At 38.7% G+C, this 22,279-nt stretch overlaps 1 protein-coding gene across 1 annotated transcript in view; it reads left to right on the plus strand.

Moving 5' to 3' along the window:
- The window catches only part of RAB3GAP2 (RAB3 GTPase activating non-catalytic protein subunit 2), an 88,213-nt gene that overhangs the window by 14,732 nt on the left and 51,202 nt on the right, over positions 1 to 22,279 (plus strand). Inside the window, exons 2-4 of the mRNA XM_068541801.1 lie at positions 3,813 to 3,874; positions 20,237 to 20,360; positions 21,231 to 21,312. Of these exons, the coding sequence (XP_068397902.1) occupies positions 3,813 to 3,874; positions 20,237 to 20,360; positions 21,231 to 21,312 (268 nt within the window). The remainder of the gene's footprint in view (positions 1 to 3,812; positions 3,875 to 20,236; positions 20,361 to 21,230; positions 21,313 to 22,279) is intronic.

A 22,279-nucleotide genomic window follows, 5' to 3' on the forward strand; every position in this document is an offset into this window, starting at 1 on the left:
CTGGGTAAATGCCAGTGCCTATGTGATTTGGTGATTTGTGGGGTCTTTGGAATGTTTACATTGGACCCTGACCACCCTAAAGAAGTTGTATGTCCTGGTGTCCATACGCTATAGTACATTTTGTTAAACTGACTTACCTCTTAAGTCATACCAGAGCTTGGCACTTTCAAATCACCTTGGCCGATAGGAGATTTTGATCTATTTATTCTAAGTGACAATCATAATTGGATAACAAAAAGTAAATTAGTTTTATTTCTTCATGAGTACATAGAAATTTATAGATCTTAAGGTTTTAAAGTAAATGCTCCGTATTGACATTAAACTGTGCATAGTTCTCAAATGATAGACACGTTGCTGTGATCATCCGCAACCTTGATCTATGATCAGTTAAAATACACTGATGATGATGTGGATTGAAGAATACCATCCCTCATAGAACTGAATAAAGTTCAGGACTGCCTGAATAAAATTCTGTACATGAACGGCAACTTTATCAGACATTCAGCAGCTATTTTTTCAGTATAAACTTTTTTTTTTCTTTTTTAAAGAATGTGCTTGATCTGCTTGCATATTTTGAGGGCATAAGAAATAACCTTGGTAAAGTGCTGAGATTCTGACACTTTGTAACAGTCGACAATAATAGCTGTCAAATAGCAGCCTGCAAAACAGTATCCAATGATTTTCAGCATAAGTCAGGAGGCTGCAAAATTTATAGCACTGGCACTGAGTAGAAATAGCCACAAGGGTAGTACCAAATTTGCAGATATTTCCGTTTTTGTTTTTTTTAATGTTTCCCATTTTTAAGTTGACTAGAATTTGGAATGCATTTTCTTACAGGATTATAAATAGAATTCTAGACCAGCCTTCAGAAACATCTTTAACCGATCTGAGTCAGTTCTGTTTCACCTTCCTTTAACCTCTGTTTGTACTATGACCTCTTTGGGAAATGTATTCCTGTGATAGTGGGAGATGCCTGATTAAATTTTCTTTCTGTCTTGTTAATAGAAATTCCCCAGTCAGAGGCATTGAGAAATGGGTAAACTGTCATGAACACAAGTATTTTGTAAAAAGAAGGTATTTCTCAAGGTCTTTCTCTTCCTGGATTGTTTTGAATTGCGCGGTAAGGAGATAACTGGGTCTCTGCAGGGGCAGGAAATCCAAATTCCTGCTGTCTTCTCTTGATCCTATGAGTCATTTGTGAATTGAGTCAGGTACTTTTTATACCAATATGGAAGAGAAATAACACATTTTTCATAGTTTTCTTTTGTACAGCATTCAACAAGGTTATGTGCACAAACTAAGCTCTTTGAAGGTTTATTTGCTTTTGTATCTCCAGCACTTAATTAGCACAGGGCCCAACACAGAAGAGATGCTGTGCTGTGTTGAATGAATGAATGAATGAATAAATAAATGAGTAGCTGACCTTTATGAAGTACTTTAAATTCTGCATGGTCTCCCAAAGATTTGTGGTAATTTGATAAATATTTTTATAGCAATTTTAACATTGAATTGTGGACCTTAGAGTGATAAGCTTTACTAGGTCTTTGCTTCTCTTACGAGAGACAGAGCATCTTCTAGACGTGTATAAGTGGGATGGCCTAGTAGCCATCAGCCCACAATAAGACAGTTGTTTTTGGTGCAGTGGAAAAATTAGCAGAATAAAGAGATTGCCTAACGGAATTAGATTGCCGAAGAGCAAACTGTAACTTTCCAAGTTACAAAAAAAATGTACAGGTCTGAATATCAAGGGAATACTTCCCTTTTAAAATAATAAATATCTTGCTTTTGACCTTATTTGCAAGCCCCACTGTTTCCGAATCTCATCCTTTATAAGCCGTAGGAGTAAGTATAGCAGAATACTTGCTAGCATGGGCTTTGGAATTCAGGCAGACCTGAGTTCAAACCCCATTCCGACACTTAATCCTCTGTCATCTTGGTAGAGTTAAGTAAACGAGGTAATCTGTATTTCTCATTGTAAAAAGGGGGTGATAAAGGATCCTTGTCATGCGTATGTGAATTAGTGTCTATAAAGCATTTAAGCGTATAGAAATGCTGAATAATGTTAGTTGTTATGAGAGAACCCCTATCTGAAAATGGCATTTTTTGCCTCTGCCTTTGAAAAGTTCCTAGCCACTTTTTAAAGACTTACTTGAAGATGACTCCTCGCTGTATTTTTTCATCTCTCTCACTACCTCATCTGAGTTCCCATAGTAGTCGATAACAGCACTCACCATGGCTGTTACATGTTTGTTTCTCTCCTACACTAGATCACAAATTCTTTAAAGAAAAGGAGTTCATATGTTTGTATTTCTCTGTGTTTCTCCTACAGGGTTTGGCACGTGGTATTTAACAGACATTTGTTAAATTGTTTAATTGATGTGTATACGGAAATCTTCTGTAAGTTGTAAAGTGTTAATCAAATGATTAGTACTATTTTAGGACTTAATACATGGCTAGCAGTGTGCTTGGCACATTAGAAAGTAGTTATTTGGTGTTTAAGTGCCAAAGATGGGAATATTACCACAAAGCTAACTGAGCAATGATTCCAAGTACCAGACTGTAACATTTTTTATCATCTAATATGTAATTGACTTCAGCAACTGTTGAAACCTCGTAGGTAAGTGGACGTTCTATTTGCTTCCTTCCTGCCGTCAGCATCCTAGATAACAGGTTCAGTCCCATCTTTTAAGTTGATTCTTCCCCCAGAATTTTGAAGCTGACTGGTTTAAATACAGTATTTTATTTATATTTTGTAGTATTTTGATAGCTAAATACTGATGACTAACATTGAGAACTTATCACGTGTCAGGCGCTGAGGACTTCAGTGTGCTGCCTGGTTTAAACGCTCGCAGCAACCCCACTAGGTACTGTCGTTTTCCATGATGTTATGGTAAGAGAACTAAAACTTATAGATACAGGGTAACTTGCTCCAGGTCACAGAGCTGGTAAGTGCTGGATCCAGGTTGTGAACCTAGGTAATCTTGATTCTGGGGCCTAAACTTATAATTAGGCAACTGCCTGCTCTTTTGACATTTTGGGGGAACTTTTTTTTTTTTAATTTAATTTGAGGTGATACATATAAAGTATACTGTTTGTTTCAGAGTAGTTCCTTTAAAAATTATAGTTTTATTCCTTCTTTTCTGATATGATGTGAGATAAATTCAAAGATAATTATATAAAAATGAGTAACACGAGCATTGTAAGGGATCATACTATCCAAACCAATTTTGGGATTTTTAATTCCCTGTTGCAATGTTGGTTGAACATCTTATTTTACTCCAAGAGGGTGTTCTCGCATATAAGAAATCATAGAGTATCAGGAAAAGGTGGTGAATAGTAGACCTATCTGGTTTCAAAATTCAGTTTTCTTTATCTTTGATACCTTGTCTTATTAAAACACTTTTAAAGATATCTGTGTGGAATTTTAGGTGTGTTTTTGGTCACTGTGCATACTTTACTTGTCTGATGTCTTAAGTAACAAATATTTGTCATTTTAAGATTCTTTTAAAATCACATTTGCAGTTTGATTTAAATGTAAATAAACTTGATGTCCAGTATCTTAAGGTCCAAATAACCTGCACACTTTTACATAGATCTGGAAATTCAGGTCAAATGTTTCCCGGTTATTATTACATAGAGCAAAATCCTGATCTAGTATAGTTTACCATTGTTTTCTTCCTTAATATGAATATTATATTTATATAATATTTATTATATATCAGGGGTTGATTCTATTATGTTTAGAGGAAATGTTTTTAAAATATTTTAAGCTCTATATTTCATGTAAGCACTTTTCATCTTTTTCAAAATAGGTAAATCAAACTGGGAAGATGATGGTTGGGGAGCATGGGAAGAAACAGAGCCCCAAGAACCTGTAAGTCTTTGTAAACAGGTGCATGCTTTTTGATAACGGCATTTTCCTTTTGTAATGATGGTGACATATTTCAGTGTTAGGTTAACATTTTAAAATCTTTGTCAAGAACATTTTTGTGCTTACTTAATAGTACTTAAGTAGATGCCTCTTCTTAAGGATTTGATGACTTTATAGCTAAGTGGGCTAAATGGAGAATAGTTGTTTTAGGATTCTTTCCCCTTCATTAGTTATTCTATTAGACTCTTGCACTTATTTATTCAACATAGATTTGTGAAGTGCCCACCATATTCTAGTTGCTGGGAGTATAGCAATGAGCAAGGGAGACAAAGTCCCTGTATATGGTAGTGTATTTTCATCTATAAGTAATAGAAAATCTAACCTAAACTGGCTTAAATAACAAGGACATTCATTAGCTCGCATAAAAGGAAGTCAGAGATAGTATGTACTCCCCGTTAGGTTGATCAGGCAATTCAACTATGTCATCAAGGACTCAGGTTCTTTCCTTCTGTCTACTCTGCATATACCATGTTGACTTCATCCTAAAGCTTGTTCCTCTCACAGGTGTGGTGGGGCAATATGTTTCTTCATTCCTGACCAGAGGGAGAAAAAGGCCGGGGCTTTTCATGACTCTTTTCCTTGCCTTTTATCTTCTTGGCTCGAATTGGGCCAAAAACTCATTTCTGAACTAGCCACTAGCAAGACATATGAGATTTTCATCAGTCAATCACATCATTTCCTGGAGCTGGAGGATAAAAGGTTCAGCTTCTCCTGAGGCCCACGGCTGCACAGGGGAGGAGTTGACAGCTGAACAAAGTCAGGGTTTTTTATTAAGAAAGAAGAATGAACCTATATACTGGATGGGTCTTAGCATCCCTGTGCCCAGCAGCTTACACTGTAATGGGGAGAGATTTTTTAAAAAAATTTCTTTTAAGATAGATGAAAAGTATCAAATGGTGGTAATAGTTACACAGAGAATTCAAATGGTGATGTGATAGCAAGTGATCATGTGACTACTGTAGATTGAGTGGTCTGGGAAGGCTTTTTGGAGGATGTGACATTTAGGCTGAGGTTTGAAAGATGACAGGCAGTCAACGAGGTGCAGGTCTGGTGAAGAGCATCTCAGGCCAGGGCAACAGCTCATGGAAACGCCCTATGGCAGGATGGGCTTGGAGTTTGAAGGAATGCAGAGAAGGCCAGTGTGGCTTGGCAGGATGGAGATGGCTACAAGATGGGGTTAGAGAAGCAAGAAGGTGATGGAAGGCTTTGCAAATTTGGAGTTTATTCTAAATGCCATAGGAAACCACACCGATCTGATTTCTCATTGTTAAAGTTCATCTTGGCTGCTGTTTGGAATAGATTGAAGCAGGGAGCAAAAGTGGAAGCAGGGGAGACCAATTACGAGGCTGTTAGAGTAGTTCAGTTGAGAAATGATGGTGGCTTGCATTAAGGTGGTATTAGTGAAAAATGAGCAATTGGTAGATTCAGGATAAGTTTGAGAGATAATGCTAAGACTTTCCTATGAACTGCTTGTGAGGGATGAGGGGGAAAAGAAGAAGCCAGAACTGACTTCTTTGATCTGGGGTATGGTGTGGAGTAGATTAAACATAATAAGACGTTGATACTCCCTAAAGCTGAGTAATAGGTACCATTCTTTTTGTCAATCTTTGAAAATATCCATAATAAAAAGTCTTTTAACACACCTCCCAGATACTTGGCTTGAGCTACTGGATGGACGGTGTGTCATTTATTGAGTTGGGGAAGACAGATCTGGAGGAGAAATGAAAGAGTGTCATGTCATGAGCGGCAGAGCGTACTAAGTTCCTGTAGAGTTACAACGAAGCTCCAAGGGGAGATGAAGGACAGGAGACCATTTCCGAAGACCTCAAGGAGGATTGGGATGTATTGAATAGGGTGTAATGCAGCTCAGGGACCTTGGTTGTCCCATCACCTCGGCAAACAAACACCTTGTCTCTTTCTGCTCTAGTCCCGTGTCAATATGGAGACTCACTTATACTCTGTGTCTGCTTTTTCTAAGACTGACTGGCTTCTGCTTACTCGTGATTTAGACTTTCACAGCTTCTACTTCTGTCTTTTGTTTGTGGTTGTCTTAGATTCTTTCTTGTTTTTGTATCACCCTCAGAGCTCATGTGAGGATTTTACTGAATCTGTTCACCACCTTCCAGTGTAGGATATTTGGGAGCAGGGGACTTAGATTTATACCAGGTCACTGCACGGGACATCGGCCAACCTGGTAGCGCCGCCCTCTGGTCAGGCATCCATCAGCAGTCAGTGAGCTATGGCAGGAATGGGGAGGTGCCGAGGGTGTTGGATGGGAGGGATAAGTATTGAAAGGGTTGGAGCCTCTGCGGGATGCCATGTGAGTAAACCTCTCAGGAGGGCATGTGCTTTGAGAATTTCTCAGAAAGGGATAGTGTAAGTGGCAGCAACCTCACAGTTACTTTTAGTATTTGTTTTCTGGAATCATATAGCTAAGTGACTATTGTGAGTAATAGGACGAACTCCCAAGTAAGTTGGAGGTTTTCTGGAATAAACCTCACAGACGTTACACATGCCTTTGTCATCTCAGAGGAGCTTCTGCTGGGACAGTTGTTATTAAATGTATAAAATAGTGCTGGTGCCGAGTTATGGTACTTATTTACAAGCCCAGAGGCCCTCGTCTTAAACAGTCCATTGGTACATAGTTGGTTCTATCTGGAATGGATTTTTACTTGTGAATGACGCAGTTGGGGATTTGTGTGTGAGGCTAGTTTTACTTACAAATGTCTGCTACATCTCCCCTGAAAATATTAAGGGGGTGGGTTTACTGATAGCATGCCACAGAGCTGCTTTTTGGCTCAGCTAACAGTGTGCCTTCCCTAAGCTCACGGTCCCTCATGGCGTATAACCCAACACAGGAGAAAATGATTGCTGCTGCAAGCTGGGGTCGGAGAATCAGGCAGGCCTGGTGTAGAGCTTTGTGAATTTGAAGTTTAGTCTACATGTGATCAGAAACTGCACTATCTGATTTCTGGTTTTTAAAGCTCACCTTGGCTGCTTTGTGGAATAGGTTGCCTCTCATACTCATAGAGGTCATGGGTTGGTTTATTTTACAGTATTTCATTTTGATGTTCCACTGTTTCAGCTGATTCTGGGTGACGTGGGCAATGATAGCCTAGTTAGAATGTGTAAGTGTTATCAGGCCTCCTTTAAATCTGACCTGTAAAGTATGTTGTCTTCTCTTTATTGGCAAGCAGATCCTAAATCTCGGGATGACATATCTTAACTCTTTCAGTTAAAAGCTGAAGTATGCTTCTACTCATTCTGAAAACACATGAAATTACTTACATGTGGAGTATTTTTTCATTCGGATAAAATTTGAATATTTACAAGTGGCCCTCAGGGATGAGGGAGGCTTGTTGTTCTGTTTGTCTTGATAGATTTGCTCACACTGTGGATTTGGCAAATGCAGCAAGTGAAACAGTATTGTTAGGCCTCGTTGACAACAATTTTGGGTGTAGCAATCATTCCTAACTGTTTGAACTCTTTACCCTGTCACAGTCTTTTGTACATGGTGAGGGTATTTGGAAGACAACAGAAGTGGGCCAGGACATTGAGGTTCAGAAGTTATTCAGATGTTAAAGTCATCCTGCAGTGCTTAAGAGAGCTTCTTTGAATTTGGATCCTGTCCTCAAAACAAGACAACATCTTTGCCAAGGGAGCCTGTTTGGTGGGTGAGAACATAAATGGCACTGTGGCCAGGGAAAAGGATATGACCTCTGCCTTACACTGCAGCATCATCCAGAACTTTCCATGTATAGGATCATTATGAAGTTTTGCTGAGAAACATGTTTTACACCAGGACTATTAGAAATTTTACTAAGCTGAGGCAAAAGATTTCTGTTATTTCTACTACCAGCTATGGTGATGAACAAGTCCAAAGGCACAGCCAGCTCCAGAGGCATGGCAAGAATCAGAGTTAACTTTTGGCAGATGTGTGAAATGCAGAAGTACATGCTCTAGTCAAGGTTAATAGGTGTAGCCACCTAGTCGGCATGGAGAGGGAACTTCGACTCTCTCTTGTCATGCACAGACAGCAGACTCAAAACCTGCCTTCCCTCAGAGCCCACCTGGCAGGCCTTGTCCACGTTAAAGACGAGAGAGACCAGGACTGGGAAAAGTGGACTGTCTTAAGGTCACTTTACGGTTGTGTCAGGGTGCTGTAACTGTCAAAACAATGATAGGCTCCTCCATCAATTGCCATTGGGTGGTGGTTACTGTGACCAGCAGAAGAAAGTAGGCTTTCACTCTTCATTAGTCTGGCATTAGAGACATGTTGTGTTCTGGTCTGTTTAGGCGGGCTGCAGTGGTGTGTTGGTGAACCACAGAGAAGGGTACCTAAGAGGAAAGTGCAGTAGCCACTGCCACCGAATGCCGACCTGAAGGCCAACTCGCTGCTACTGAGTCCAGCGAACAACTGTAAAAACTTCAGGGTGCTTTTTATCTCCAGAAGTCTGTCAGCTCTTTGAGAGTAGTTTCTTATTTTTACGGCAGAAGAGAGTATAGGGCTTTTGTAATCATAGAGATTTAGTACTAGGGGTCTGGATAAGGCTTTTCTAAGGAAGGAGAAAGCCTCTTTCATTTCGATTCTGGGGTGTCAGCTATAATGAGGGCTTAGGGAAGAAAGCATATTCTAGTATCTGTTATCAGCAGTAGCCAGCCACGTCCAAGAAAGCAAGCGTCTGTGACACTGGTAGGCTTTGGAACTTTAAGGATGGCCTCTCTTATAGAAAAGGACAAACGTCCTTCTCCTATAGATATTTCATACCTGTGTTAGTCTGCTTGGCTGCCATAACAGAATACCACAGACTGGGTGGCTTAAACAACAGAAATTTATTTTCTCACCATCCTGGAAGCTGGAAGCCCAAGATCAAGGTGGCATCAGGGTTGGTTTCTGGTGAGACTCCTCTTCCTGGCTTGCAGATGGCTGCATTCTTGCCGTGTCCTCACCTGGCCTTTCACCTGTGCATGAAGACAGAGAGCCGGTTCTGGTGTCCCTTTCTCTTCTTAGAAGGATACCAGTCTAACAGAGGGCTGTGCCCTTATGACCTCTTTTAATCCTAATTAACCTCCTTAAAGGCCCCATCTTCAGATACAGTCACATTGGAGGGTTAGGGTTTCAACATGTGAATTTTGGGTGCAGGATACAATTCAGTCCATAACAATGCCCAAAATAATGGATCCATGTCAGGCGTAACTTTTATGTGTACAAGTGCAATGAATAAGGTTAAGGAATTCCTCCTTGCCCGTGAGTAAATACACGAAAGGATTGAAAGGCAAACAGAATAGGCTTTCAAGATGGAAGAAAAGGCAAAACAAAGATCTGCCTCTGTACTATATTTTAAGCTGACATCATGACAAATGGGACCTGGCTGGGGGAAATGGGAAAAGAAGGTTGTTGTACTACAACATCTACCTATTAATGATCCTATAACAAATAGTAAATAGTAGTTTTTACAGTGTTGTAAGGGCTTTTAGTTGGGGTTATAATTTTTTTGCTTTGGGAAAGAAGTGGTATTTTGCTCAGCCTCATGCTGTAATGGGAATCTAGGCGGTTTGGGAAGAAGCTTGATAGGGTTTAATTTAATTTTAACTGGCAAGGCAGATTTAATGAGCTTTCCTTCATTGGTGTATTAAGACCAAAGGGTTGGAAGTATAGAATCAAGGATTTGCTTGACAGCGGTTTCTGGAACAGGAAGCACAGAAGGTCCTGGGTTAAGGTCCTCAGTTAAGGTAGGCAGCATGGAAATTTTCCACTTAAGAGACACCTTAGGAATGTGTTCCATCTGTTTTACAGAAGGTGATATAATGCAGTTTATGGAGGCACTAATGATTTAGCAGATTAACAGGGAATGAAAAAAGCATGCTGGTCAGATAGAGGCCCCAGAGAAATGTTTGTTTACAGGCTGAGAAATAGGAGACAGCATGACCTGATTAGAGACTCTTAGAGCATTAATGATCTGGGGTAATGCTGGAAAATATTTTGCCTTATTTTAGTGTCCTTAGACTGTGGTGCCATCTACCACGCAAGAGACATAAGCAGTGGATTGGCCAGAGGCAGAAGGAGAGCACCCACATTATGCTAAGGATACGCCCGAGGCCCTCCTCCTGTGAGGGGATGGTGGCCGCAGAGGGTCTCTTTCCTCAGGTGGGCTCTCATCAGGACTTTGGACCTTGGACTGTTAGAAACACTCATTTTGCCAGTGACTTTCCTCTCCACATTTACACAAGCTGGGTTTAGCCTAGTGCTTCTCAACTGGGGGTGATTTTGCCCCTTAGGGGGCATTTGGCAATGTCTGGAGACATTTTTGTCTGTCACAACTTGGGGGAAGGTACATCTAAGTGGGTAGAGGCCAGGGAGGGATGCTGTGAAACGTTTTACAATGCACAGGACAACCCTTCAAACAAAGGATTGTCCGCCCAAAATGTTAGTCGTGCTGGAGTTCAGAAATCTTGGTCTCGCCCGTGGCTTTCAGTATAACCCTCCCAGCTTTTCTTCCTGCCTTTACCCCTTTTTGTTCTCTAAAATTTCTTGGCCTCTTTTGGGGGCCTCAGAACTTTTGATCTTGTAAATCAGCTCTACCTCAATTTAAAAAAAGATAAAGTTATTTAATAAATGAAAAAAAGTAGAAGAGGGGGGAAAAAAACCCTTTGATCTTTATGGCCATGCGTTTGGTTTTGGTAGATACCGGTGGAGTGATTTGCTAGTGTGAAAAGTGCAGTTAAAGGATTGTTTGCCAGCCAGCAAAGGTGAGTGTAAGCTGTTCCCCGGCCTTTGGCCACAGACCAGCCAGTATCCGGGCTCAGTCTTGGTGGCACTGTTTTTGCCTAACTATTTAAGAGTGACCTATTTTTAGTCTCACTATGTAGTCAGTCACCTCTTTTCCTTGCTCTTGTTGATAGTTGTTAATTTTAGTTCAAGTCTGGACTCCTCAGGCATTCCTGCAGGGTGGCTCTGTGAGTTGGTTTTGGCTTGGTGATGGGCCTCTGGTCTTCTGCCAGCGAGGGAGGGACAGTGGCTGACTGTGTGGGGTGGGGGAAGGGATCTGGGGACCTACTTTCAACCAAGCCTCCTGACTTTAGCCGCATCTTTGCCCTCACTCCCAGGGGGAGCTGGCACCAACTCCTAAGCCTACTGGCAATCTTGCAGTGCAGCTGGGGTTGCTTCTCAGCTTTCCTCGCCACCAGTTTAGTGGGAGTTAGTTTTCCAGGGACTGTAAAATCAGTTACCACCTGTCCATCTGCTTTCTAGCTCTCAAATTTTAGTGGCTTTTCTCCTCTCCTTCTTTTTGTCTGTACTTGAAACAAACTCTTCTACTGTTGTTTTTAGTGGGGTTGAGAGTGCTGGGGAAAGTGAGAGTAAAATTGATCTGTTTAATTCTCTCTTTACCTGGAAGTCCATGTAGACTTCATTTTTACTTATTGTTCTACCTCTTGGCTTTTCCATTTAATGTAACAACGGAGGTTTTTCTGTGTCTGCATATATAAATCATCTAGTTCTTGTAAAGGAATACTAACTGTTTCATTGTATAGATATACGATGATTTATTTAGCCACACCCCTGTTGAGGGACATTTTGTTTTTGTTTGTTCTTTTTCTTTTCTGTTTTCTGTCACAGGCGATGCTGTAATCATCTTTATATCTACTATGCATCTTTGGTTACACATGTGTGTAGTGTCATGAATGAAAGTCAGACTGCCTGAATTTCTATCCCAACTCTGCCACTCAGTGACTGTTAAACCTTGGGCAAGTTACCTAACTTCTCTCAGTCCAGTTACGTCATTCCTAAAGTGAGACTAATAGAATTATTAGTTATAGGATTAAAATCATAGGTTTATTAAGAGGATGAAATGAGACGTGCTTAGAATAGTACCTGGAACATACATAGTATGTGCTCAATAAATGTTAGCCATTCTTATTTTTCCTTTAGAATAAATAACTAAAAGTGGAATTGCTAAGGTTAAAAAGTGTACATATTTCAAATTTTAATAAAAATTGTTGAAGGGTGCTTCCAAAAGCCTGCCCCAGTGTGTATTCCAAACACAGTATGTGAGAGTGCCTCCTTCTACTCTCTGTGTCACAGAAATGAAAACATCTCCGAGGTAATTGCTTTTTACCATTGTGCTCTATTTATTTTGTAAAAAATGAAATATTTCTCTGTACCCATATTTTTATCAATACTGGGAAACTCAAAACTATGAGAGATGGATGTGTTTTCTTACAGAGGCCTGCTTTTCTCAGGTACTTCTTGAAATTGTTTGCCCCTAGTAGATTATCAAACTTTAATCTTTGCAAAATCAGAATGGTGTGAAATGCCATTTCAGTGTTTTAATTTGTACTTTTAAATTTATGAGTGAGGTTTGTCATCTTTTCAAGCTTTTCACTCAAATATTTTTTAGGAATGTGTACTGTTATCGTGTGTGTGTGTGTGTGGACACTAATAGCAATTTAAGGTCCATAGCATTTAATTTAACTATTAGCTCTATTTTGATTTATATTGGGTGCTAATTGATTCTTGTTTATTAGTCTTATTTGTCCAACTAGACAGTAAAGTTTTTGAGCAGGAATTGTTTGGTACTTTCTTATATCCCATGGTGCCTAGGAAGCACATAGATTTAGTATTTAATATTAAACAGTTGTTTCAAAAATAAAGAAGTATGCTTTTTAGTTTTGGTGTTTTATTGTAATTATTTGTGAAATGAATTTTTTTGTGAGTAATGAATTTGTTTTGTAAAAATGACACGTTTATTACGGAAAATTCAGGTATTATAGAAAAATAAAAAGAGTAAGATAATCAACTTTCTAACACCTAAGGATAATCATCATTATTAACTTTAAGAGGTTATAAATGTAGGCATATTTGGTTGAGTGGTTGGATGAATGGGCCACACAGAAAATTCTCTAAAAATGGGGTCACACTATATATATAATTAAAAAATAAATAATAGAATTAATCCTACTTGAATTGACAGTTGAAATAAAACTGTAAGAGTTACTGAATTATCATTAACTTCCTCTAAGGTTAAGAAGAACAGTAATTTTAAAAATTGAGATTGAAGTCGGAGGTTTTTGTGACTAATTGTGTTTGTAATTTTTTTTTTCTTTGGGTTATCTGTAATCAAACTTGTAACCAGATTTAGAGGTCTTGCCTTGCCTCATTTTAATTTTGACAAGACCGTAAGATCTTTCATTTGAGAATTTTAGTCCCCGATCTGGAAAATGGCCGGGACCAGTACTTTTCATGCTATGTTAGAGAAAGCTCTAGGGCTCTGCAAAGGTGCTAGGTAGCGTTCTCATTTCTGCTTTTATCTGTATCATATATTAAGATATTGTATAAAATTTTGTTCGGGAATAAAAAGTCTTGCTACCTAAAAAAACGTTTGAGAAGCATTGGGTATTATATATGCTAATAGACTAGAAAAAAGGAAAACTTACATGGCGTTATTTACTTTTTTGTGTTTCAAAATTGCTGAAGCACTTATGTCTCTTTGTTTAGAAAGTGTAGCTGACTAGTTTATTTCTTTGATTTAGGTAGGTAAACTACTGAGAATTACAGTGAATATGCTGACAGACCCTTATTTATACTGGATTTTGCTGGCACCACTGTTATGTGTACATGCCTGTGAAAGTCAGCACGATGACAGTGACAGTAAAAATTGCAAATGACGGACTTATTAACTAAAATTGAAAGCTTTGAAAAATTACTGTGGGCTACTTCAGTGGTTCTCTAGTCATCACAGTAGCTGATACACCAGAGAACATGTGCCACTGTGTTTACAGAGTGATAATTTACCAGCCCCTATGGTGGCCAGCTATAATTGAAAGACTGATTAAATTACTGAAGTTTTACCATCTGCTGCGTTGTGAAAGACTAATCGTTTGACAAATTTGTGGGCTTAAAATCAAAAGAAATAAATTTTTAAAATATATATTTGTTACAGCCCTAGTGTTTAGAAAAGACTCCTTTTCATAACCCACATCAGTGGCTTCCGTTATTTGTGCAGATTTTTTTTTTTTTAACATCTTTATTGGAGTATAATTGCTTTACAATGGTGCGTTAGTTTCTGCTATATAACAAAGTGAATCAGGGGAGGGAGAGGCAAGAGGGAAGAAATATGGGAACATATGTATTTGTGCAGATTGAGAAAAAATGTTACTAGTCTCAAGGCAAAGAAAAATCCTTGAAGTTTAGGCCACACTAAAATAAAATTATACATTCTCTCTTCCCACCCCGAAACAGGAGCTGTGTTTTAAGGCTAATGGATGTGTTTAATGTTACCTTTAGTAACTGGGTACGTGCTGGCTTTTGTGGAAAGCCATGGTAGTCCCTGGTGATGCTGTTTTTGTTTTTGTTAATATCATGCCTCGCTGCGGAAATTAACTACCTTGTCAGAGGATGGCATTATTTTAGGATCATTATCTTCAGGGGAGTATTGTTCATGGCTGTGGGCCCCATTATTGTGTGGGAAGTTTTCAGAAAAATCTCATTGGTAGGCAGATGCCCTTATGGTAGAAAACAGTGATGAGCTTGCATCTTATTGGCCAACGAATGTGTGCTGAGACTTCCTGGCACATTCTTCCTAGGCCTTTACAGCCCTCTTTCCTCCGTTTACTTTTTTAATCATTGAGGGGCACTCGTCTTTTAGTCTAGAAGCAGAGTAGAGCTTCTTGTCACCCCCTTCATTCTGAACACACAGCAGCAGAGCAGAGTTAAAGGCGCTGTGGCAGTTTTCCTTATAGGGGGGCCCAGCTTCCCAGGGCAGTGCAGTGTGGAAGCAGCACAGAGGTTGCCCAGGCAATTGAACCCCAGTGCCTGTGTCCAGATGCCTGTGTCCAAATCCCTGCTCCGTCTGTGTGATGTGGGGAAGTTACCTTGATCAGTCTCTCTTTCTCCATCTCAAAATGAGGGTAGGAATAGAACCTTCTTTATAGAGTGACAGTGAGAATTAAGTAAGACTTATGTGTAAAGCATTTAACACAGTGTCTGGCACTTAGTAAGTGTTTGGCAGATGTTACTGTGTACATCATCCAAATCACTGTCGTCATTCCTGTCTCATTCCTGTTGAGTTAGGTGGCCAAACGCAAACACACATCTGGGGCAAACACTTCTTGATGGGCCCACTGTCCTCTGCTTAGGATGATGCCAAAGGATTTCCTTATCATGAGAGGAGATTTCAAGTGACTGTGGCCTGATTTCTACCAAATTGCTTGGTTACAACGTAGCAGACATTATAGAACAATTTAGGACATGTACTTTCCCATCCTTTTATTCTTTGTTTGTCTTTGTATAGAGCGTGTTGATTTTTGATGTATCATCCAGATGTACCAAGGGATTTTTTTTTTTTCTTTTTTGAGGACTTATTGAAAGAAATTTGATTTATGTAAGACTTCTTCTCCCACCTCTACTGCCAGTTGTTGTCAATTTTTAAATTTGCTTTATGCTTTTCTGATAACATTTACACTGCTTGGGGCAAAATAGCTAAACCCATGGAGAAATAACAAAAATCTACCACTGTGTATAATTTTAAGGATATCACTTGTTTTTAGTTGTGTCGTTAGCGGCTTTTTATCTTATTGAACCTGATACACTGAATGTTGTGCCTTTGGAATTACATGTGACCGGGAGCTGGTGGTTGTCCCACGCCCACCCCACTGTGGCTGTGGATCAGAAGAGCTCTCGAGCTCGTATTCAGAGCACGCACCCTTGCATTTCGTGACAAAAGCTAGCATCATTCCCAAGCGGCAAGACTAAAGCTTTAGCTCTAGAATTTTATGACACATAAAATCCTAATGATGATATGATATAATAGTATAGCATAACATAATCTACTACAAGCATACCCCATTTCATTGCACTTCGCAGATATAGCTTTTTTTTTTTTTTTTTTGCAAATTGAAGGTTCGTGGTAACCTTGCCTCAAACAAATTATCGGTGCCGTTTTCCAACAACGTTTGCCCACTTCATGTCTCTGTGTCACATTTTGGCAATTCTTGAACTATTTCAAACCCTCCACCAGCAAAAGGATTATGACTTGCTGAAGGCTGAGATGATGGTTGGCATTTTTTATCAATAAAGTATTTTAAAATTACAGTATGTACTTTTTTAAGGCATAATGCTATTATTACACACTTAATAGACCACAGGATAGTGTAAACATAATTTTTGTATGTGCTGGGAAATCAAAAAATCCATGTGACTCACTTTGTTGTGATATTTGCTTTATTGTGGAGGTCTGGAGCCAAACCCACAATATCTCTGAGGTATGCCTGTATAATAGAATCACGTGAGGGTTTCCTAACCTGTTTTCGGTGTATGGAACTCCTGCTTGTACGCGTCCAGCTTTGCCACGACAGACTAGGAGGATCTGCTTTTAGCCCCACAGTGACAAGGAAAGATGGAGAGTTAGAGAGGACATAGAAAAGGAAATGCAGTGAAGAATGACAGAAGATATTGGTTTTCACCCTCTTTCCCCCCCATCATCAGGAGATGAAACCAGAATGCTGATCCATGTGAAGATGCTTCTTCTGGTTTCACGTTACTAAAAATGCACATTTATGAGATGGCTCAGCAGGGTTAGGGATGTAACTAGTCATTGTGGGGTAGTGTCTCTGAATTTGCTTCTCTGTAAGTGATATCGGTTTCTTGTGCTTTTATCTTGGTTAGTACTTACGTGGCAAAATTCATGTTTGCTCTGGGATCACTTGTAGTCCATTTGCTGGGTTGGTGGCAGACAGAGCACGATCATAATTTGACATTGAGTTCTAGGCCCAACTAAGGGAGTAGTACTCTGTCCCTTTTTATATATAACTTGTACGTGCCATGGATATGTCAGCCAGAATCTTGAAATGTTAGATCGTAATATTACTTAAGGAAAAACATAACTAAAGATGCTATTACTTAAGGATACGTTACTTAGGATACTAACTTTGAATCAATTGCTCATTGTCGTACAGTTTCATGTGCAAGAATAGATATTAGGTTATTCAAGTATCTTTGTGACTACAAGTAAGGAGAAATTGGAACGCTATTATTTGCTCATTTTTGCCATTAGGGCTGTGCTGCATGTGGAGTTGAGTCATAGAAAGCGTAGAAGGCTTCTAGTCTAGCATGGGAGAAACACAATCCCAGCATAAACAGAGAATAGTAAGAGTTTTCATTGCAATAAGTTCGAAAGACGGTAGAAGTCAGAGGAGGATGGCATTGTGATAGGAGCTGGAACTTGAGATGGACAGACAGAAAAGAGAGGGAAGAGTATTCCTAAAGGAATGCTTAAAGGAATGCCTTAAGAGTATGCTGGCTCCCATGTTCAAGTATGGTTCTTCATGGCTCTAAGTCGGTTCACAGAACCACAGAAAGATTAGCCTGGTATATAGTGATAAGTAATAGGGAAGTTCTTTTTGAGAAAGACTTTTCATTGACTGAGACTACAGTCAAATCCCAAGGGGAGCCAGGCTTCTCAAAGAGCTGTCGCAGGTACCCACCAAGATGATCAGGGCCCTCCTTTGGGCTCTGACACTGATTGTGTGGCCCGGAGCACGTCTCTTAACTGCCGTTAAGACTCTGCTATCTTTATTATGAAATGAGGTTTGGGCCAGTTAGTCTTTAAATGCCTTCCATCTTTGAATTTCTTAAACTCTTTGTCTTTTGAGCAAACAAAAATACAGATCTCATCCTTATTAGTGGCATTATTTTGAAAACAGGATAGAAACATAGAAATAGTGTTCTTTGTTGAAAAGTAACTTTTACAAACTTTTTAGAGTTTACTGTTTGTACATAATTTTGGAAGTGTGATAAAAGGAAGAACCCATTTGTATAGATGTTCAGTTATTTTTTTTAAGTTATTTTTTGTGGAACTTGCCAAAATGAGAGCTGCATTGTCCCTTTTCTGGAGCATTGTTTGGATTTCTTTTTTATTGCAATGAGATGGAAATTCTAGGATAAGAGACCAATCAAAGAGTTTTAGACGCTCCTAATTTCTTATCAAACACAGTACCTAAATTATATCCCTGTATGACTTGCCCTGCTTCTAGCCTCCTTACTGAAGGGGAGACTCCAATCATTTGAAAAATTCTGAGCCTCAGAGTTGGTATAATTGGGTCTCAGTTACTGGGGAGGGAACCATAGGGTTGTGATGGCCTCAGCTTACAGCCGAGGCACCGTGAGGAGTCCTGGGTGAGTGCTGGCTAAACAGAGACTGTATGCTCTGACAGAAACTGTGGGTCCAGGGAGAAATGAATTACAACTCACTTTTACCTTATAACTTTCATCTTTAAGGGATCATTTTCTCCCTAGTTTATATGTAGAAAAACACACATTCAAAACAGCAAACTGAAAAAACAAATCAAAACAAAACAGCAAACTGGATAGCAAAATTCCTAAAAAATGGAGCTTTGCTAAAACAAAACTGGGATTTTGCCAGTATTACTCTTCTCGTTATCTTTCGGGAGTGGGTGCAGCCTCTTTACCTTGCAGAAGAAGGAAGTTCCAAATCTATTCGATTCCTCAGTGTTCCATTGAGAAGGAAAAATAATCACATGACTATCCCAGAGGCTTCAGACCTACTTGGAGATTTTCCTGAAGATGTCCTATAACCCATATTTTATTTATATTTTAAACATTTCTTTGATAGTATCACAGCAAGAAATAATTTATCTTTCCTAGAAATACTACCGTAATATTTCTGATTAGGATGATTTTCTGTTTTTAAAATCTTTAAAATTTCATTATGCTAGTAATACATGCTTACTAAAAGCTTTAAAAAACATAAATATGTATTTTTTTTTTTTAATGAAAGCAGGCTGCATCTCTTCCCCCCTCTTACCCGCCCCCATCTTGATTAATTCAATCCAAAAGCTATCGAGTAGGGTTGCGTGAGGTAGGAGTCCGCATGACATAAAACCTAGAAGCCGTAAGAGAGTAAGTTGGTTGATAATTTAGCTACATAAAAAACTTCTGCATGAATAAAAATAAGCTGCGACATGAACTGGGAAAAACTATTTACAACTCTTACGTTCAAAGGACCAATTTTCCTTGTATGTAAAGAGTATATACAAATCAACTAGAACAAGAACAGCAATCCAGCAGGAGATCTGCAAGGGAAAGAACACGCTGTTCATAGAAAAGGCTCTTAAGCATATGAAAAAATGCCTATTCTCACTCATAAGAGGAACGCAATAGACTGAGATATTACTTTTTACCTGTTAGTTGGACGAAGATCAGTCAGAGTTGAAGCATCATTTGAAGAGTCCCTGAGGAAGCAAGCACTTTCAAAACTTGCTGGGTCAGATTATAAATTAACACAACTTCTGTGGAGCACACTTTGGGGATATCTAGCAAATTCACTAATACACATTCCCTTTGACCCAACAGTTTTACTTCTAGAAACTTACCTTACTGACACACTCCCACATAAACTGACAAATGTATAAAGTTATTCATTGTAGCATAGTTTGTAGCAGCAAAAGAATGTAAACAACACAAATGTCCATCAATAGGGTGCTGGTTGACTAAACTATGGTGTGTCTATACAATGGAATGCTATGCAGCCATTTAAAAAATTACAAAACTTCATGTAGAATGAAGTCTGAGGTATATGCTGAGAGAAGAAAGTAAAATATAGAAGTATGCATATAGTATGCTACCATTTGTGTCAGAAAAAGGGGAAAAGGGGTAGTTAAATGTATTTGCCCATGTGAGTGGTGTCTCTGGAAATAACGTACAAGAACCGGTCACACCGCTGTCTCCGGAGTGAACAAAGGGAGGGCTGGAATACAGGAATATCAGAGAGACTTTGCAAAGAAGACCTTTTTAGATCTGTGAATTTTTAACCATGGGAATTTACCTACATAGTGAATACGTTTTCAATTAAAGAAAGCACCTTTCAGGTTACATTAAAAGATGTGTCCAAATTATCATACTTTACAGGTCGTAATTGTCAGATAATGTTTTCTTTGCTGTCTAGCTGCAGATACCCTAGCTATCTGTCTCAAATAGGGTTATTTACTAAATTTCCTAGTACCGAATTATTCCTAGAATAATCCCTATGGGAGATTCTTTTAATGTCTTGCTATCTGTTTTATTTTAAAAATTTTCAATTAATATTCAAAACTGAGATCTGCTTGTAGTGGATATTTTGTTTATTGGTCATCTTTGACATGTTTTGATAAGGAATATTACTGAGACTATAAAAGAATTGGGATGGTTTCTTTTTCCTTTTTTCCTCTCCCTTGCTTCTCAAGGTGGACATGCTGAGTTGAACTGTTCTCGATATTTTTCCATGGAAGTAATTGTAGTTTTATTCACAGGAAGAAGAAGGAAATACGTGCAAAACACAAAAAACTTCCTGGCTTCAAGATTGTATTTTATCCTTATCTCCAACCAGTGATCTTATGGTTATAGCTCGGGAGCAAAAAGCTGTATTTCTAGTGCGTAAGTACTCTGTTATTTTCATTTATTTTAATGCATAGAATAGAAAATGGGTTAGGTAGAAAGAAAAAGTTTTACTTCTCTCGTATGCATTATATGGTGGCATTCCATAGTTTGATATGTTATATAACACTTTTTATTCTCTCTTTTTATTTCTCTCTCTCTCTCTTTTCCCCTTTTTCCTTTCTTTTCTCTTTCCTCTCTTTTTCTTTCTTGGCTGCAGATACTGTAGCTGTCTCTCTGTGGCATTTCAGAGGCAGTACTGGGCATTGCCCAATTCTTGCAAGGGGCAGTCAGAGCTAAAAAGGGCACTGACTGCTTCTTAGTAATAATGTGAGTCAAGTGACTTTCAACTCTAATTTGAAAACTCACAGTGCTGTAGTTTCCTGTTTGGGGCATAAGTTTTCATCTTATAATTTTTGTTGAAGATTAAATTTAAAGTTTGGGTATATATAGAATGTAGAAAACCTCACTGATCAAAATAAGATCTTATATTAAATGGATATGGAATGGTCTTATAAAGCAGATTTGCCCTCCAGTAGCATAAATCTAATAGAAAAAATTTCTCTGCCAACTAAAGATAAAAAGTAGTTTTATAAATAAGGAAGGTGGGGTGGTACATAAGAATTAATAACTTTATTATATGGATTGAATTGGAGGAAAGAGACTAAAGAGAGAGTTTTATAAAAATCTTATAGAAAGTTTTAAACATTATCTTATATTTACCTATAAAAAGACCCAAATCAATTAATATAGAACTATTAAATTCTGTACTCATCATTCTAAAGGGAAAGAGTGAAATTTATAAATTCTCTGTTTTAGTATACTATAGTTAAAGAAGTTATTTTGTGTGATAACTTAATTTTTTTTCAGCAAAATGGAAACATAGTGATAAAGGGAAGGAAGAAATGCAGTTTGCTGTTGGTTGGAGTGGTTCTTTAAGTGTCGAAGAAGGGTAGGTACCAGTTAATTTTTTTTTCTCTCTCTCTGTGTTAAATGTATATGTGAAATTGTTTGACTTGTATGTGAATCTATTAAGAAGTTTCATTGTTTGGAATGTTTAGTAAATGTATATTCTTTGCAGCTTTAGAAGTTGTAGAGCATGATTTGGCCAGTAAATTTTAATTTTATTAACCATGTGATTAAAAAAAAAAAAAAAAGACCTCCTGTTTGGAGAGAATTTAAAGGGGAATTCAGAGAGAATCCCATAACATCCTGTCTACATTTTATCTTTTCCTCAGCTCTTCATTAATTTTATTCAGCTAAAAAGTCAAGGGCAGCCCTTGTCTTCTCTGCTTTGCCAGCATTGGGCTTGTACTTCAAGGGGACAGTGCTACATTAATTCTTAAAACTCATAAATACTTCAGAAATGCAAGCTGGTAAATTCAAGTTTCCTACTGATCCAGTAAGAGGTTTTTTTTTTTTTTTTTTAAATTTATTTACTTTTATTTATTTATTTTTGGGTACGTTGGGTCTTCATTGCTGCGTGTGGGCTTTCTCTAGTTGCGGTGAGCAGGGGCTACTCATTGCGATGGCTTCTCTCGTTGTGGAGCATGGGCTCTGGGTGTGCGGGCTTCAGTAGTTGTGGCACGTGGGCTCAGTAGTTGTGGCTCGTGGGCTCTAGAACGTAGGCTGTTTAGTTGTGGCACACGGGCTTAGTTGCTCCGCGGCATGTGGGATCTTCCTGGACCAGGGCTCGAACCTGTGTCCCCTGCATTGGCAGGCAGATTCTTAACCACTTTGCCACCAGGGAAGTCTCTGTAAAAGTTTTAAAACCAGATCTCTAGCGTGGTTCCATGATGGAGCTGCTAGCCTGGAACCTGCAGCCAAAACCTGTTTTCAGTTAAATTTTTATGACTGAAAGTTACCTGGTCGGAATGAATAAGATTCTTCAGACTTTGAATTCAGATAAAGACAACCAA

This window comes from Eschrichtius robustus, chromosome 3 (genome assembly GCF_028021215.1).
Source record: "Eschrichtius robustus isolate mEscRob2 chromosome 3, mEscRob2.pri, whole genome shotgun sequence".
Lineage (NCBI taxonomy): Eukaryota > Metazoa > Chordata > Mammalia > Artiodactyla > Eschrichtiidae > Eschrichtius > Eschrichtius robustus.